We start from the raw sequence: 18553 nt of genomic DNA on the forward strand, positions 1-18553 counted from the left end.
CTCTCTCTCTCTCTCTCTCTGTCTCTCTGACTCTCTGTCTCTCCGGCTCGCGCGCGCGCGCGCTTTATTTCTTTCTCTACCTCTGACTGCGGGCCCTTCGAGACTCGTCCGCAACTCGACTCGACTCCTCTACGCCACGCCACGAAGAGACACCGAATAGACGCGACCCGGACGCCGTCGAACGGATCGCTTGCCTCACCGAATTTTCGCGAAAAAAGGATCTGCCAGAGCACTGAAAAGCAATCGTTACCGCCTCGTCAGGTAGACGAGCGAATACCGAGGAGAGGGAGGTAAGGAGGAGGAGTAGGAGGAGGCCCTCCGCGATGCGGCCCTTGGCCGCCAATTTGGATGGGCCTAGCCCTGGCTTCTTGCGAGTCGCCTACGGCCTTGTCATACTCGTCGTTGTGAAAATATCTGCGATCGAAGCTACGGTAAGTTCAATCTTCCAGTCCTTATCTTTCAGTAATTATCTATTCGCGAGCATTGCGACTCGTCGTCTTTAAGTTCTCAATGCGCTTATCGAGATAGGGCTGACATTTGCTCGCTTTGACCGTCTAGAACGATCGAATAGATCCGGCGAGAAAAAAGATGTAAACTCTTCCGTGACGGCACGCTCGAAACACGCGAGCTCGCTTACGAACGTGGGTGAACGCTATTCCCATTTCTCGCCTATAACTTTCTAGCAGGTCACGGCAAAACGCGCAAATCGATCGAGACGTACAGAGATCTCGTGCTTTCCAATTATCTCGTATAAAAGAGTGCTTCGATGACGTAAAATTTCGCCTTCCTGACGCATTCTCGGATTTGTCCCGGTATAGGCCGAAAGAAAGTAAACCTCGACGAGGATTCCCTTTAAACTGCTACCTCCAAAAGAATATCTACGTTATACGGAATAGGTTGTCCCTCCGTCGGAATATATCGAAAAGTTTCGCTTTTCGGAAAGTTTGATCTTTCTGTCTCATTGAAGTCACTCAGCAGGCAGTTCCGCAGGCGATTTCGACGCCCGATGGTAGGGAACGGTCTTTGTTGTACGGGACGAAAGAGGAAGGCCGACCGAGTTAGGGGAGGTGTAGGACGATCTCGTCGGTTTCGCAAGCCCCAGCCGGAATCATCCTCCGCTATTATGTTATCCATCTTCTTTCGAAGCGATGCCCTTACGAATTTTATCTCGTACGTGTTCTCGTTTTCTTCGGTTTCTTTTTTTTTTTTTTTTTTTTTTGATTTTTTCTCTTCTTTTCGTCCTCTTTTCAACCGTCCGATTAATCGGTCCTTCTCAGCCAGCCGTTCGATTCGCATATTTTCGATCGACCGTTTCGGCCAACCCAACGATCCGTTGCTACGTATTACCGATTAGATCCCGGTACCGATGTCGATGGAAAACCGAGCTGGAAGAAGCGGCTATTTCGAGAGTCCCGGTAACGATAATAGTACTACTTTCACCGAACTGGAGTTAGCCGAGTTAAAATTACGATGTCGGCCACGATTTTACAAGCACGAAACTCGTTCGGCTTGCAAATCGTATAAAAATCGGTATATCGTAAAGCTGACTCGTAAAGTCTAAAAATAATTTTCGAGAAATTCACCGAATGTACGTACTTCCTTTGCGCAAATGAAAAGAGAAGTATCGAGGCGATAAGAGAATATCGTCGAGCGTCTAACTCGACGAACGAAGACAACGTGCGAGTGACATCACGCTTGAAAATAATTTATTAAGAACGTGAATGAAAGTGTTCGTTGTGACGACCGACGACGATAAGAGAGCGAGTCGAGAATCGTCGGAGAATCATCCGAGAATCGTTTAATAGACCAAAGTGTTTATGGATGTCACGATAACCCTTCCCGCGTTTATTTTGCTTGTACGCAAGCGTAAACTCCCCTCAAGTTCGTCGCATCGTTCTTGGTAATGGCTTCTTTTTGAAAAATGTCAAATTAAATGAACCACGAACAAAGTTTATCGCCAATGACTTTTCTATAATCATCGTCGATTCCCAGAAATTCTAAAGATTGCAAGAAAATGAAAGATACCGTTTCGATTTCGTTCAAAGGAAAAAGGTCTATTTATTAATCGTGACTTTGGTATTAAAAGGAGGCGATGATTCAGCTAAAAAACAGTTATATCCGGCGTATCGTCGATAAGCACCAAAGAAATAGGTACCGATAACGTTCCAAGAATCGTTTTCGTTACGACCGCACGGTTTCCTCCAAATTTTCTCGTCGACCGCAGCAGTGCTTACCGATTCTGTACAAGCCCGACGCGCACGACGACTTCGAGGAATTGTTTTTATTTGTCTTCGGAGAAGATATCGATAGAATTCGTTTCCAATTGTGTCATAAACACGGTTTCGGTTCCGTAACTGTACGCGGTCCGTCAAAAGGAACTTATCGCTCGACGAAGTTCCTAGAGGTCTTTAATAACACCGACGCAGATACGACGACGATCGTGAAGCTACTTAGGTCGAGTGTAGTCGTTGACTTCTCGACAGCGAACGTCGAAATAAAACAAATATCGAAGTTTTAAAGGAATGCGCGAACGGTACATAGATTTGCATAGGTGATCGCGTTTCTTCACACGTTTCCATCTTTAGAGAATATTTAAGGGCGAAAGCGATATCTCTTACGAAACGAGCAACCTCGATATAATATTATCGCGCGGAGTTCAAGGGGTTAGCCGCGATGCGTAACGTTCTTTTGAAACTCGAGGAACTTGCCTTGACCAATTCACATTGGTTCGTTACTCGAAAGCGTCGCTTCGACGAAGGAACTCGAGTATAATACTCTGATTAATAGCAATATCCCATTACCCGTCTACGCTACGTCTTAATATCACCTGTGTTTTTTCTTTCGATCTAATTTTTTAAACGCACCTCAACTCGTAACACATTTCGGTTCTTCTCTATGATGGGAATCGTTGGGTCTCTCTCGGATACAAGAGTGTCTATTGCCGACTAAAAATAGACTCGGTTTCGTCTTCATATCCGTTTCTATTTCCGCGCGAGCCGATAGTCTTTAGCGATGCAACCAAAGCGAGATATTTTTTCCTTCTTCTTCTCGTTGTTCTCTTCCTTCTCCTCCTCCCTCTCCTCCTCCACCTCCACCTCCTTTTCCTTCTTCTCCTCCTCCTCCTCGTTCTCATATGTCGTCGATAAATTAAACCAGGAAGAAGCTCGACTCCTGGTATCATCGCATTTCGCTGCATTCGGAAATACGAGGTCGGCCCGTATCGTTGAAAGAATTCGAACGCGTCTATCGTACTAATCTCTTGCCTCTAACCTGATCCGATGAAAAAAATCAAACCATCTTTCGAATTTTATTCTAAATTTTACAAAATGCATCGTCCAAATTCCATCGTCCTAATCTGCGATCGTGGAAATGATCTCCCGATGAATTTTAATTAAAGGGAGATCCGTTCGCCAGAGAGGTCTCTTGGGAAAGCTCAACCGGACTTGACATTCGACACTTGCAGTAGAAACTTGCAAGCCCGATTAGAATTAAGTCGAAAGATTTTGTTCTTCTTTTATTACTGATTTATCGTTTAATTTGCAATACTATTTTTTTCTTCAAGTTCTTCTCTAAGAAGTAATACGCTTTCTCTTTTTAGTCCTTTCGATATATTACTTCTTTTCATTTTTAAAGCGTTTGACTTTAAACGCGACTTAATCGACAGTGTTGACGGCATAAAACTAAAGTGCTATCAATTACGGAAATTGTGCTACACTCTAAAAACGTAAACTTACGTAGCACGTTACGCAACGTTACTGCCACAATTTTTAATCAACCCCTAATTGAGCGATCCTTTCGAAAAATTAGAAACGAAATACTTTTTACGGTTATCAAGGTAACGTTGTAATTTATGAAATTGAATGGAAAAGAATCGAGGAACATGGTCGAGTGGACTAAAAGGGAAGGAGTGGAAAGAAGAGGAGGACGAAGTCGAAGGTATGCGGACGGTCGGACGGACGGACGGACGGACGGACGGACACACGGAGAGAGAATTAACCAGAGGGAGAAGCTCGCGAATCAGCCAACTCTTCTACCTACGTCCTACGACATCCATCCGCTATTTCGCTTGGTCAGCGTCATCCTCGTCGTTGAAGACGATCGTTTGTGCCGCGCGTTATGCAGATTCCAAAAGACTCGTCTTATATTTTCATTCGCTTTTTACGTCACGCGTAGAAACTTTTTTCGCGAAGAAAAAATTGTTGATTTGGGGCACCGCACGATGGAAAAGTTTGAAATGTTAATGACCGATAAGAAATCGAGTTTCATCGATAGCTAGCTTCTACGGTCTTTCTCGTTTAACGATCTTTCTAATCCTATCGTGACCCTATTGTTTCTTATCAGTCTTTCTTCCTTATCGGAAATAAAAGCAGGTAGACCAAACATCGTCGTGCATTGATCCAGATTCCGAAGAAGTGCAAACTTTTCGTCTCGGGGGGGGGAGACGATTCTATCGTGATTGATAGTACACTTTAGCGACTTTTTCTCGGACGTTACAAATCGGATCAAGGATTAGACATACGTCATTCGTTTACAGTAGAAAACGCAACGGTATCGAGGCATGGAAATCTAATAACGTTGAGAACATTTTTCTTCTACATTCGACTATTCTTTCGTCATCGCATGGGTAGACGTCGCCCGACTATCGGTGCAAAAAGCCATCTTTGAGAATCTCCGATCTGGATCATATCTTTAACGAAGATACCGGTTCCTTCGAGGAGTTCAATAGCCCCACCCATCGGTAGACCCATGGGTAGAGGAGCGAATATTTCGAGTGATCTCGTAAACTTCCTCGATTCGTGGAAAGCGTTCGACACGTGGCGGACCTTTCTATCAACGCGACGAACCAAACGAAGAAAGCAAACTCGAAGAGTTTGCCGGATCAAAAGTAATCCGAAGGAAAGAATTCTGGAACGGATGTTACGGCGCGACAGATAAGCAAGTGGAAGGCGCCTCCGCGAATCGAGGCATAATTCGCCGCAGATCGCCGGAGCCGACGCGTCGAGTGCTCGCGAAATTATGTCACGCGGCGAATTACCGTTGCGCTCGTTACGTCATCGCAAGGCGCAAGGAAAAAAAAAGCGACAAGTACCGACGGTCTCCTCGATGCGCTATCGAAGACGACGAACGATTTAAGTGGCAACGCGAGGAAGAATATTGCACGACGTTCCAACTCGGACGATCCGAGTTTTACTTTTGCCGATTAAATCGATTTTGACGATATCGCGACGAATCTAATCGCAAGTATTTCTCTTCGTCGTGAAGGAGAGAATTAGTAAGAGATTGAAAAGTCGAAGGTCTCGCAGCAAATTTATCCAGTAGATTCGTCGAGAGCGACGAACACGAAACGCTTAGTTGACACAAGCGGAATATTCATCCGCAAGGCAAACGCGTGGAAGCGACTCTCCATTTTCGTTCGCCTCCGACGCTCTGCAAATAGAGCGACGTCCTTCGATGCTCGACTCCTCCTTGCTTTTCTAAAACGAAAAGAGGAAAGAAAAAGATGAGAAAGGGAGACGTTAGAACGTTAGCACGTCGACGACGAGGCTCGACGGTACCGAGCGTTCTTTCGATCTCCTACGACCTCGCTTTTCTTAAGAAAAATAATCATGAACGCGACGCGAATTAATTTAAACGACTTGATTTAATGACGCAACGGGTTATAAAAGAAAAGAGCCGAGCGATCCGATCGATCCAACAAAAGTCCTCAATGAACTTTTTCCCAAAATGACTTCATCGACCGAACGGAAGACGACTGATCGCCGTATTAATATCGTAAAAACGTCGGCCTCGCGGACGAGCGTTCGACGAGAGCTGCCAGCCGAGGCCAAGACCGATCTACGCGATGTCGAGCGAGTGCATTTTCGCGTCGACCTCGCGATTACGCTTGTGCATATCCTATGCATAAAGCGATACTCGCTGCCCGTGTCCTTCGTTCGGTTCGTCCTCGTCGTCATCGCTATCGTCATCGTCGTCGTTATCGTCATCGCACGGAATCGTCTATTTTCTCGCAACGAGTCGCGCGTCACGTTCAATCCGATACCCGCCTGCGGATGCAGCGAATTTTTTCTCCCCTCGTTTTTTGTCTCTTCTTTCGCATTTCATTCATTTCTTCTTCCTCTTCTACGCGGTATTCCAAAACTAAGTTTACGGAAAAGCTGTCGAAAAGACGACGAACCTCGACGAATAAAACGATCTCGTTGAAAAGATTCGTCGGACATTGCCAGCCGAGTCCTACGTGACTGCGCGGATGCTAGCTAAAGAATTTAATACGTAGAAATTCACGATTCGTAATATTTTACGCGATGATTTGAACAAACAACGGAGGACGTACTCTCGCACGATGAGAAAGCAAATAGCAGCGGCTCGTCCGTCCAACATAATAACCCGATTCGACTCCTCGTCGAATAATATTATCGCAATGCCGAAGGAGTTTACCTCGAACGAAACGAACGATTTGTTGTCGATGCGATCCTACCGCAAAGATGTCCATTATAAAATGGATCGTGCGTTTCAGATTTGCAAGGACACCTACAAATGCAATTGTACCGGTATAAAAGGACAGCCTGGTTTTCCTGGTATACCTGGACAGCAAGGGCTAGAGGGTCTTCCGGGCGAGGTCGGACCGGACGGACCTCCTGGACCCAAAGGTGAGAAAGGCGCAGGCGGCGAATATGGCGGTACCGGAGAAAAAGGCTATCGAGTGAGTATTTATGCGACGGCTTAGAAATATTTCCTCTTAGCAACGCTATCTAACGCTATCTTGCGTTACCGTAAAATCTCGCTTATTCGAAATACCAAGACTTACGGCCGTAACACTCCCACGCGATTTATGATTCTCAATGAAAAAATTAATGGGATTCTCTTTGTTCGTTGTTCGAAAAGAAATATTATTGCTTGGACGAGCGTGTAATATCAGAAATAAAAAGAGTCGTAACGTCAGCGTCTAGAAAGAGAACCGCTTCCAAATGTGGAGAGGCAGAAGCGTTTTACAAGAGCAACTCCCACGGCTCCGCCCGCACTTTGTCGTCCGTACGAGAAAGCGAATTCTGCTCGCGTCCTCCCTTAAGTGTCGTTAATTGCATCGAAAACCGATCGGTACGCGATCGATCTTTTCCCTCCGTCGTTTCTCCTCTAAAACGTGTACTTTCTTAAAAATGAGATTTCTAAAAAAACGTTGCTCGTTGAGAGGAGACGTAAGATCAAACAAAGGAGTGTCCCGCTCGTAAAGAGAACGGGAATTGGGGCACGGTAGGAGCGAGAGAGAGAGAGAGAGAGAGAGAGAGACAGAGGATATAAAGGAAAAGAGTCGTAAAAAATAAGATCGCGCGATGATGCAAATCACAATTTTAAGAGACGCGACGTCGAAGCGATCTGCGTGACAAAACATTGGGCTCGCGCGCTCACGCTCTCTCGACTTCTTCTTAACGAACTCTCATCGGTTTGCGGAGAAACGAACGAGTTTACGAGGAGGCATATCTCGTTTTATGCGGCGACCGAAAGACACCGGGGTTACGTGCAAGCTGGTGGAGTCTCTTTCGATGACGTCATGCTTCTTAAGAAGATCGAAGCGCGCGCGCTCGCTCGCTCGACACAGCGGACCAGAGAGATAGAGAAAGAGAGAGAAATCGCCCACGGCGTTGTCTTATGTTACCCAAAAGCAAGCCGTCGGACCACGTCGGACATTCTCGAGATCTTCACAGAATGCCTTCGTGCGCTTCCAAGATCTCTTACGTAGAGCCAAAGTCGTCGATGAAAAAAGACGACACGTACAACGAGATCAGCTTGGAATTTGTAAAAACTGTCGTATCGTATCAATAAAACATAAATAAAAGGAATTTCTTTTTTCTCATCCAAATGCATTTATCACGAACGGAAACGATGCGTCGAAAAGAGAAGATACTTGAAGACGTCTCCCCCAACGACGTTCGTCTCGATCTCGCTCTTTGCATCGAGAACGATTTGACGCCTGAACGATCCGTCTGTCTGAAATTGCCGTAGGAGTAACGGGAATGGCACAATTCTGCACTTTGGGTTAACGAAACGTAAACGTGGGCGTTTAATGATAAATTGCTGTATCTCGAGTTCCAACGCGTTTGGCATTGATCCCTATCTAACGTAACGATTACCCAGATATTACGCGTGTACCCACGTGCTTGACTGCATTCTCTCTCTCTCTCTCTCTCTCTCTCTCTCTCTCTCTCTCTCTGTCCTCTCCTCTCTCTTTCTCATTCGCGCTCAGACCGGAATCTCTCGTTATCGAGATCCGAAGGAACATCCCTAAACCGTTTTGCGACCATCGACGTTCGGCAACGTCGTACTTTCTCCGTTAGGTACTTGCTTATGTAAGAATATGATCGCGTATAATACATAAAGTTCCTCCGCAGATAGAATTAGGTTCAACGAAAGTGTCTCGAAACTGTTTATCTTTCATTGCCGACATATTAAATAGATCTCTTTTCGTTGGCACGTACGTAAAACCGTGTAACACGAACGGAAAAGAAGGAACGCACGTGGTAGACCGCTGTTTTGATTCGCTTCAAGAAACTAGGCTATCTAAGCGCCGATAAAGAAGTCTCCGTCGAACGATTCGCTGAAAATAACGAGAAGGAGAGAGCCAACAGACTCCGTATTCGTTTCGTTTTTATTTTCTCTCTTTCGAATTATCTCCGCTATTACACGATAAACGAAGGAAATAAAAAAGAAAATCTTGAATGCCCGCGTAGGTATACGATAGGTTTTTCCCAAATAAATTTAGATCTCGAACAACGCGCGTAGTTTCGCCTTTTTATTCGCCACGATCGTTGTTTTCAATGGATTAGTAGATTTCTCGTTTGGTAGTACAACGTTCGAGATTGCTGCTACCATCGTCGTTGCTGACAAAAGGAACAGCGTATTTTGCGATAAGGCTCATCGAACGGATACGCGAGCCAATCCTACGCGTTCCTTGCTCTTCCTATCGCAAATGCGGGGGTGAAGTCACTCTCGTTTCCGTCCTACTATTCACCAAGTCGAGGACGCGTTTCTCTCCGAAACGAAAGAATTTATTTTCTTCTCTCTTATCTAAAACGTTCGTGCGTACCTACGAATAATAATTACCATTGCTTTCCCTTCCGTTCGTAATATCTTCAAAGTTCATCGTTCGTCTTGGACGATTCCATTGTCTTTTGCTCTCCATCGTCTCTTCAACGGGGGAGAATTATTGCGAAAGGAAAAGCCGTTCATTTTCCGTTACAACTCGGACCGATAACTTCGATGCGATAACTTCAAATCATCTTTCGGGGACTTCGAACGGCTTTTTCGCGAAAAATAGTCAAAAAGGAAACGTTTCGATCGCACGAGTAACGATCAAGGACTCGAGAAGGAACGTAGCTTCGAGGCAACCTATCCTTGTCCTTTGTTAGAAAAGCGATGAGAAGAGCGTGGCTGCTGCCATCGAAATCAGGTCGCCATGATCTCGGAATCTCGCGTGTGTACGAGAAGGAGAGAGAGGACGAAAGAGACAAAAGATGGAAGTCGCTCGTTGATAACGCACTTCCCATTGACAAGTGTACGCGTCTCCGTCTGTCTCTGCTTCTCTCACTCCTTTTTGCATCCCGACGTACGTCCCAAGCCGGACGTCGAATGATCTCATATCCAGATATTCGTCGATGCGTACTCTTCCTCCTCCTCCTCTTCGAATCCCCATCAACCACGTCCTTTTTGCGATTCATCGTTGTATCCTCTGCGACGATTATAGTACCGCCCTCTTTTTCTTTCTTCTCCTTTTTTTTTTTTTTTTTATTTTTTGATTATGCTGTTCCAAGGTTGTATCCACTATTTCCCTCGTTCGCTCGCTCGAAAAAATGTATTCTTCCTTTCGTAAAGCTTTCCCCCCCCCCCCCCATTGCGAATTGGAAAAAAAAATTTGTTATCGTCACGTTGATAATAATGTCGCGTTGTGAATAATGGTAGCGGCAGTGAGAGACCATTTATGGGTACGTTTTAATACCAGACTGCGATTGGGCCTTTCCTTTTCGTGCATACGAAAGTGGTCCATCGATATGAAGAAACTTTAAATGGAAGTGTGTCAATTTCGTGCGGAGTACGCCCGTAAAGGACATACGAAAGAGTCTTTACAGCGATGCGTTCATCGTTTCGCGTTCGTCGAAAGGCGTCCTTGTAAAGCAACACTTTACGCTTTCCGTTACCTTTATCATCGAAACTTCGATTAAATCGTCTATCCAAGAGAAATAAATAAATCGTCGTATTCGAAATGATCGAACGAAAACGAATTCGTCGATTTTATTTCGTTCGATTAAACTCGAGCCACTCGTACGAGCGTAGGAAAGAAGAGAGAATTAATGATCCGACGCGAAACTCATTGCTATGGCAAAGATCAGTATTAAAGCTTTCGTTCTTCTCTTTTTTCTTTTCTTTTTTCTTAGGGCGAGTCCGGTATACGAGGATTCACTGGATCTCCTGGACTTTCCGTACGTATAATAATGCTTATAAAACGCATCTGATTGTTGAGCAAACTATCAAAGTTTTAGTCGAAACGGTGCGTTTGAAAATTTCCCATAGGGTAATACTGGACTTCCCGGTGTTATGGGACCGGACGGTCTCGATGGATGCAACGGCACGGACGGTCGTGCCGGTGCACCAGGTATGCCAGGAGTTTATGGTAAACGAGGAGGGGAAGGAGATGTGGGAGATTATGGTCTTCCTGGCGAACCTGGCGAGGGTGGAATCAATTCGGTCGGTGTGAAGGGAGTCCAAGGTGATTCCGGTATCAACGGACCACAGGCAAGTAGATCCCATAGTTTTATACGCGTTCGAAATTTAGATTCTCCTCGAGGGGATACGTTTTTTGCTATATAATTTTCCTCCGTGCCTTGAAGCATCGGATTAATTTTATTTCAAACATGTCCCTCGCGTAAAGTACTACGAGGAATTAAATTTTATACTTTTTCTTCGCCATCCAGGGCTACCCAGGATCTTACGGAATTCCAGGAGATACGGGTTATCCAGGAGAGACCGGCGACTTCGTAAGTATTTCCTAATCGTATACGAGAATGCCTGACAATTACGTAACGAGTAGACAAAAAAGAAAGAGCGATCGGACGATAGCATTTTACACGATCGAATACGATTTTACCGATAAGGCGATAATGATAAAACAATATAATCGCCGTCGGGAGACGCGACCATTTCTCCTGTAGTACGATAAAAAAGATCCATCGTCGTCGACGAGAAAGAGATTAGTTTTCAGACGACAAGTAAGAAGCAAGTTTTAATCGCTTTTGCTAAAGCGACTGCGCGTGTACCGAAATTCGAAGCGATGATACTCAATCTGCTGACACGAGCATCGCCGCTGATAGCACGAATCATCTTTCTCGAGGGAAGATTTAAAAAGCGACGAATAATAATAATGGACCAGTCGCTTTTTCGACGAAACATCTCTGTTTCGATAAACCCGTTGCTATTCGCGTAGAAAAAGTTCGTTCGAAAGAATCTGCATTGCGTGGAAACTACGTTAAACCGTCCTCGTTGCTCGCCGTTAATAGAATTGGGCGCTTCTGTTTTAATATTTAATTTTAGGGCTATCCAGGTGCTCCAGGCCTACCAGGTATGGGAGGCGATCGTGGAGAGACCGTTTACGGTGTAAAAGGAGTGCCTGGTGAACAAGGTGATAGGGGTGAACCGGGTTCGAGTAATGAACAGTACAAAAAAAAAGTGAACACTAGCCACGTGAAAGGTGTTAGAGGTTGGAAAGGACAACGAGGAGATTACGGATATCGCGGACGCAAAGGAGAAGTAGGTGCGAAAGGACCGCAGGTAAGGAAAAACGATGGTCGATGGTCGATTAATGCGAGTATGAAAGTCGTTGAAAAACGTTAGCCAGTAGGAGTTGATTTCTCTTATCCGTAGGGTCGGCCAGGTTTCACCGGGATAAAAGGTACGAAAGGCGAACGAGGAGACGATGGTCCAAGGGGAAAACAAGGCTTCGAAGGGCCAGCTGGACCTGCCGGAAATAAAGGAGAAAAAGGTGCACCGGGTTACGCGGGAAAACCTGGAACGGACGGTCCCGACGTATGCGTCGTTCAAAATTCTCCAAGAAAAAATGACATCGATCGTTTTCATAAACTTCCATTACGATTTCAGGGAGAATCTGGTGAAACTGGTAATCAAGGTCCTCCAGGAAAGCAAGGAGCTGCTGGCGAGCCAGGAACGTACATACCTGAACTCGACGAAATAATCGCTGGTAGTATTGGAATTCAGGGAGATCTCGGTTAGTTTTCTAAGATAAAGTCGATTAAATGTCGCAATTCGTCGAGGATTAAACGCTGCTCGTTTCGCTTTCGATCAAAGGACCACCTGGTGATCCCGGTGAATCAGGAACTCCTGGACTTCCTGGAAAAGTCGGATACATCGGTTCTCCGGGACCTCCAGGACCTTCTGGACCGCCTGGCGAGCCAGGACAGAAGGGCTCCTCCATCAAGGGAGAACAAGGAGATGACGGTACGACGATCTTTTAGACATCTATAAATCTTACCAAGAGCTACACGCAAAACGTTATTTTCGCATTTTATAGGACTTCCTGGTACTATCGGACCACAAGGACCACAAGGTCTTCCCGGTCAGCCTGGATTCATTGGCGCGAAAGGATTTCCAGGTGTAACGATCATAGGTCCGTCAGGCCCTGACGGTAAATCGGGATTATCAGGACTAACTGGTCCACCTGGAGATCGCGGAGACCCTGGACCACCTGGTGATTAAAACTTCCTTCGGAGGATCAAATGTTATTAAAGGTTGTTACAGAATCAGATCCGTTATTAACGTTTGCGATTTTATGTTCTTAGGAGAGAAAGGCTTTCCTGGAAAAGGATTTCAGGTCAAAGGACCACCCGGAGAACACGGTTTACCAGGATCTCCTGGAATGCCTGGCCCAGATGGATGGCCAGGTAGACCCGGTCCAAAAGGAGTTAAGGGTTTTCGTGGAGACGATTGTGGTATATGTACGCCAGGTAAGCGAAGGAACGACGAGTAGATAGACACTTATCTATCGGGTTTAATATTAAAGCTCGATCATACCTTCGCGCAGGATTACCCGGTGGAAAGGGCGAACGCGGTGACTCTGGAGTGAGCGGATACCCAGGAACTCCTGGATTTCCTGGATTACCCGGATCTCGTGGATTTAAAGGTAAACAAGGTAAAGCTGGCCCAGTAGGACCACGAGGGTTAGAAGGAGACAGCGGAAGGCCGGGTATCGCAGGACCGCAAGGTCCTAAAGGAGAACCAGGAAAGGTCTTCTTACCACCGGAAGAACATCACGTCAGTCCACCCGGGGATATCGGTGATAAGGGCTTCCCTGGACCGGATGGTCTTACGGGACCGTGGGGTAAAGTTGGCCAAATTGGAGATACTGGAGCACCTGGACCGAAAGGAGAAAAGGTTAGTTAAACGTCTTTCACCGCGTATAACTAGTTATTATCTGTATTACCAAGTGCAATGTTTAGGGCGATCATGGTGCTCCCGGATTTCCTGGTCGTAACGGAACACATGGATGGGATGGTATACCTGGTGAAAAGGGTGAACCGGCATCCGTACCGATCGAATTTTTACGCGGTGATCCAGGATACGACGGCATTTCGGGTGTAAAAGGTATTACAGGAGAATCTGGTAAAAAGGGAGAACCAGGAGATGCTTCGCAGTTTTCGATCGAGAAACAGGGAGACAAAGGATATAAGGGCGAGCGTGGTGCTCCTGGTTAGTCGAAATTAAATAGCGTTTTCCTCATTTGTAAAAGTTATCCCTCCAAAATTTAATGTTCGTAAAACTTCGTTTGCCAGGCGAAACTGGCTTCAAAGGTTATCAAGGACAAACCGGCGACGAAGGTTACCCCGGTTTGCCAGGGTCTGTAGGATCTCCTGGTTTGTCGCTACAAGGACCGATAGGTTTGAAGGGATATCCGGGAATGCCAGGACTGCAAGGACCCCGTGGCATTGCTGGTACTCCTGGATCTCAAGGACCAGTCGGTGTTGCTGTAAGTTGAAATCTCCTGTTAGTAAAAAGAAAAAAAAGAAACGTCCCAAAGAAATTACGTACAATAATCGACACGTGATATAGGGTCGTCCTGGCAATAAAGGAAATCGTGGTGATCCCGGCCCGAATATCTTTTACGGTGAAATAGGCGAACCTGGTCCGTACGGGGATAAAGGAGAAATCGGAGATCCTGGACCGCAAGGTTTCCGTGGCCGACCAGGCGTAGATGGACTGAAAGGTATGAAGGGTGGGAAAGGAGCTCCTGGTTTCGAGGGTTTTCCAGGTCTTCAGGTTAGTGCTTTATTAAAGATTCTAGATATCTTTTTATTAAGTATACTGTCGTTATCGTTATCATCGTTCATCACAGGGCGGTAAAGGCCAACGAGGATATACTGCACAAGGCAAAAGAGGTTTTCCAGGAATTACAGGACAACCTGGAATGCCTGGGAGAATAGGCGACGTAGGAATTCGCGGTAAGTTTAAAAAAAGGGATTGTATAAAAGTAGACAGATCGTAAAAACGTGAGGTTGCGTAGCACGCAAATAACTTGGACGTATTCACGCGCCATCCAATGATTTCAGGACCCGACGGTCCGTCAGGATTCGACGGCATGAAAGGATTGAAAGGAGAAATTGGTTTTGTTGGACGCCGTGGCGACGATGGAGACAGCGGTCCTCAGGGTTTCCATGGTTTAGACGGAAGTATAGGATTGTCTGGCAGTCCAGGTCAGGAAGGTGACGTCGGGGAGATTGGTGAACCTGGACCACCTGGTTGGCTTGGTCTCGATGGAATCGACGGTGCACCAGGTGCAAAAGGAGAAAAAGGAAATATAGGTATCACTGGTAATCCGGGTTACCCTGGCCCAATAGGCCTCAAAGGTATCGAAGGCGATATTGGACCGGTCGGAGTACCTGGTCTACCGGGCGACAATTCGTACAGTGGTCCGCAGGGTGATACGGGAGATCCCGGCTTCACCGGAGAGATGGGAACCGCGGGACGCTCTGGATTTGATGGTCGGCCTGGTTTACCAGGAGAACCTGGCCTAGCTACCGATGGATTGAATGGTTTGACCGGAGAAAAGGGAGAGCCAGGATTCGATGCGTTTAATGGACCGCCTGGCCCAAAAGTAATAATCACAAGAGGAATAACGTTAGTGAAATTCGGCTCGTAGTCAAATTACAAACGAAATACTTTTATCGTATTTAGGGAGAGATAGGTGACATGGGACCGGATGGATTTAAGGGAGAAAGAGGAGATCAAGGTTTTAAGGGACCACACGGTTATCCTGGTATTCGCGGTAGATACGGGGAGAAAGGTCAACGTGGTCCGATGGGACCACCTGGTTTCGATGGTCTGGACGGAAAGCAGGGCCCCGATGGTGATCCCGGTATAATGGGTCGCCCAGGTATAACTGACGATACCTACTTAAAAGTCAAATCTTCGATTATGCCATAGACTTATAAATTTGTTAAATTTTCTTTAAGGTATGCCCGGAGACGAGGGCTTGGAAGGATATCCAGGTATTATGGGTGCACCAGGTGCCAAAGGTCACGTAGGAGAACCAGGAATGCCGTCGTATGCGACAGCGGAAACAGGCGATCAAGGAAATCCAGGATTAAATGGCTTAACGGGCCAGAAAGGAGAGCCAGGTGATCAGGGATATCTTGGAATACCGGGTCGTAAAGTTAGTCCACTTGTACCAAACATTTTCTTCTTTAAAAGAATGGATAACAAAAGAAAAAAATACGTAGGGCCAACAAGGTGACATAGGATATCCAGGATTGTATGGCTCGCCAGGCTTCCCAGGGTTGAAAGGGATAGTAGGCGACGTAGGTCCTTCTGGTCTACCCGGTAATGTATCGAGAAAAGAAGCGAACCAACGATTCTCATTTATGTGAATGCACGCAAATGTAAATTATTTTCTTACTCCGATAGGTCCAACCGAGGACTCAGCCGAGCACGGTGAATCAGGACGTGCCGGTCTTGACGGGATGCCTGGAATTCCTGGTCGGCCAGGACAAAAAGGTGCTCCTGGAGAATACGGATTGAACGGTCCTAAAGGAATTCGTGGAGACGTTGGATATTCGCTTCATGGGTCTAAGGGGATAAGGGGAGATCAAGGTAAACGTCGCCATATATTTGCATGTACCCTTTTAGACTGAAAGTAGACTCGAATTATTGGTATAAACCTTTTTATTAACGAATTACGACTTGCAGGTCACACGGGATACGTAGGTTTCCCTGGTACACCCGGTTCCCAGGGATCGTCAGGTTTCCCAGGTATACCCGGTCCCAAAGGTTACGTCGGTGAGCCGGGTGTATCCGCTAGCAGCGCAAAGGGTGAAACAGGTGAACCCGGTTGGAGGGGATTGGACGGTCGACCAGGACCGAAAGGAGCGAGAGGCGACGCGGGATTATTTGGTTTCCAAGGCGTGCCTGGACCTAAAGGAGAAAGAGGAGACGACGGTGAACCAGGATTACCAGGATTGCCTGGTCCTCCAGGGCCACAGGTTACTTCTTAAAAAGAATCTTCTTCTTTTACAAAGGAATACTTCAGTCTTTGGTGACTTATCTACCAACCTTTGTTTCAATAGGGTCCGAAAGGAGATCGGGGTATAAATCTATTTTCAACTTTCTCTGGACGTGGGCCACCCGGAGACGTAGGGCCTGCGGGATTGCCAGGTAATATGATAGAAGCTAGATAATATGATTCGCTGCAAAATCGTTCTATAAAAATAACGAATAGTTACAAATCCTATCGTGATCTCATTATCAATCTTTATAGGCTTCCCTGGATCCCGAGGTCCGATAGGCGAACCAGGTAAAGACGGATTTCCTGGTCGGGAAGGAGAACACGGTATGATCGGCTTACCCGGTCCGCAAGGGCCCGATGGTAAAGAAGGCCCGCCCGGTTATCCCGGCTCGCCTGGCACGGTTGGTAGACAAGGTCTCACCGGTGAGTCTTCGCATCGATCGATCACTAATATCGGTGCAAGTCGAAAGACATTCTTTCGTCGAATTCGAATAAACGAGCACAGATAATACATCATTAAATATTCCTACAGGAAATGCCGGGCTCCCAGGCATACCAGCGGTGGCACCTCCCGGCCCTAGTAACAGAGGATTCCACTTCGCTAAACATTCTCAATCCGAAATGATTCCACTTTGTCCAAAGAATACGGTAAAGTTGTGGGATGGATTCTCTTTGCTCCATATCATGGGCAACGGCCGAGCCTACGCGCAAGATCTCGGTAAGTATAACCGGTACATGTTCGCTCGTTACTCCGTCTCGAACGAAAAATCGGAATAAAATCTAAACATGCATTGTCGATGGACTGTAATTGCAGGCACCGCGGGAAGTTGTATCAGAAAGTTTTCAACGATGCCCTTCATGTTTTGCAACATGAACAATGTTTGCGACTATGCCAATCGTAACGATTACAGCTATTGGCTCAGTACGACCGAACCCATGCCAATGATGATGACACCTATACCAGCTCCGGAGGTCGGCAGATACATATCAAGGTGTTCGGTTTGCGAAGCTCCAACGAGGATCATTGCCGTACACAGTCAATCCATGGATATACCAGAGTGTCCTGGTGGTTGGGAAGAATTATGGATCGGTTACAGTTTCCTTATGGTAATGCAACTGCGAATATACGTATCGACGAAAACTCGCTCGCTATCGATCGATCGACAACGTTTCGATGTTACAGCATAGGGACGCTGGTGCGGACGGTGGTGGTCAGTCATTGATCTCACCAGGATCGTGTTTGGAAGAATTCCGCGCTAGACCATTTATCGAGTGCCGCGGCTTAGGTACCTGCAACTACTTCTCCACCGCGACTTCCTACTGGTTGGCGACCATCAAAGACTACGAAATGTTCCGAAAGCCTTTGCAGCAGACACTGAAAACCGATCATACGTCGAGGGTCAGTCGTTGCGCCGTCTGCCTTCGACGTCGTATTACCGAAGATCGGTTTGTCAGACCAGAAGTAGGCAACATACACTTTAGACCGAAAATTTATCCGCAGTCACGCTATCCGCCGGATTACTCGCGGCAGAGAGTACCGTATGGTAGAAGTAAAAACCCAAATAGAAATGTACCATATCAGTTTCGAAGAAGAGGCCGCCCTCGTAAAGTCGAACGAACCACCGAAGCAACGATCTTCTAAACGAGTTTCCAAATTACGAATGCGTAGGACTCGTTCGATGAACCCCTCTCTGTGTACATATAAACAAATACGTATGTATATGAACTCTATTCTTTTCACGGCTATCGCGAAATTGCACGAGGCTACCTTCGTACGATAGCCAGATGCGAAACATTATGCCAAATAAAAAGAACAGTGTGCGTTCCCTCGCGAACTGACGCAACGAATATCGACTTTATATCGCGATATTCACCGATATATAATAAATTAATTAAATTAACGTTCATCTATATTATTACATTCGTTATTATAAGAGCTTCTCACGTGTATCGCATCGAATAAAAATATTTTCTATAAGCTATCCTCCTTCGCATCCT

The 18553-nt window shown here is 46.2% G+C and overlaps 1 protein-coding gene across 2 annotated transcripts; it reads left to right on the forward strand.

The window, feature by feature from the left end:
- The first annotated feature begins 96 nt into the window (after positions 1 to 96).
- On the forward strand, positions 97 to 18537 carry LOC122635420 (collagen alpha-5(IV) chain-like). Of its 2 annotated transcripts, XM_043825626.1 has the most exons (27): positions 103 to 431; positions 6515 to 6700; positions 10425 to 10469; positions 10561 to 10782; positions 10962 to 11024; positions 11578 to 11814; positions 11908 to 12069; positions 12142 to 12268; positions 12349 to 12498; positions 12572 to 12748; positions 12840 to 13004; positions 13082 to 13431; positions 13497 to 13746; positions 13830 to 14023; positions 14107 to 14313; positions 14390 to 14495; positions 14604 to 15148; positions 15229 to 15427; positions 15507 to 15706; positions 15774 to 15873; positions 15958 to 16143; positions 16240 to 16532; positions 16617 to 16704; positions 16808 to 16978; positions 17088 to 17273; positions 17370 to 17662; positions 17739 to 18537. In XM_043825626.1, exons 1-27 carry the CDS (start codon positions 324 to 326, stop codon positions 18195 to 18197), a joined length of 5469 nt encoding a protein of 1822 aa, XP_043681561.1. In that variant the 5' UTR covers positions 103 to 323; the 3' UTR covers positions 18198 to 18537. The 2 variants fall into 2 exon arrangements, with proteins under 2 accessions (XP_043681562.1, XP_043681561.1); XM_043825627.1 differs by lacking the exons at positions 17088 to 17273; positions 17370 to 17662; positions 17739 to 18537 and adding an exon at positions 17043 to 17065 and having other exon boundaries at positions 97 to 431; positions 16808 to 17008.
- The last annotated feature ends 16 nt before the right edge of the window (positions 18538 to 18553 follow it).

Source organism: Vespula pensylvanica, chromosome 18, assembly GCF_014466175.1.
Source record: "Vespula pensylvanica isolate Volc-1 chromosome 18, ASM1446617v1, whole genome shotgun sequence".
NCBI classification, from domain to species: Eukaryota; Metazoa; Arthropoda; class Insecta; order Hymenoptera; family Vespidae; genus Vespula; species Vespula pensylvanica.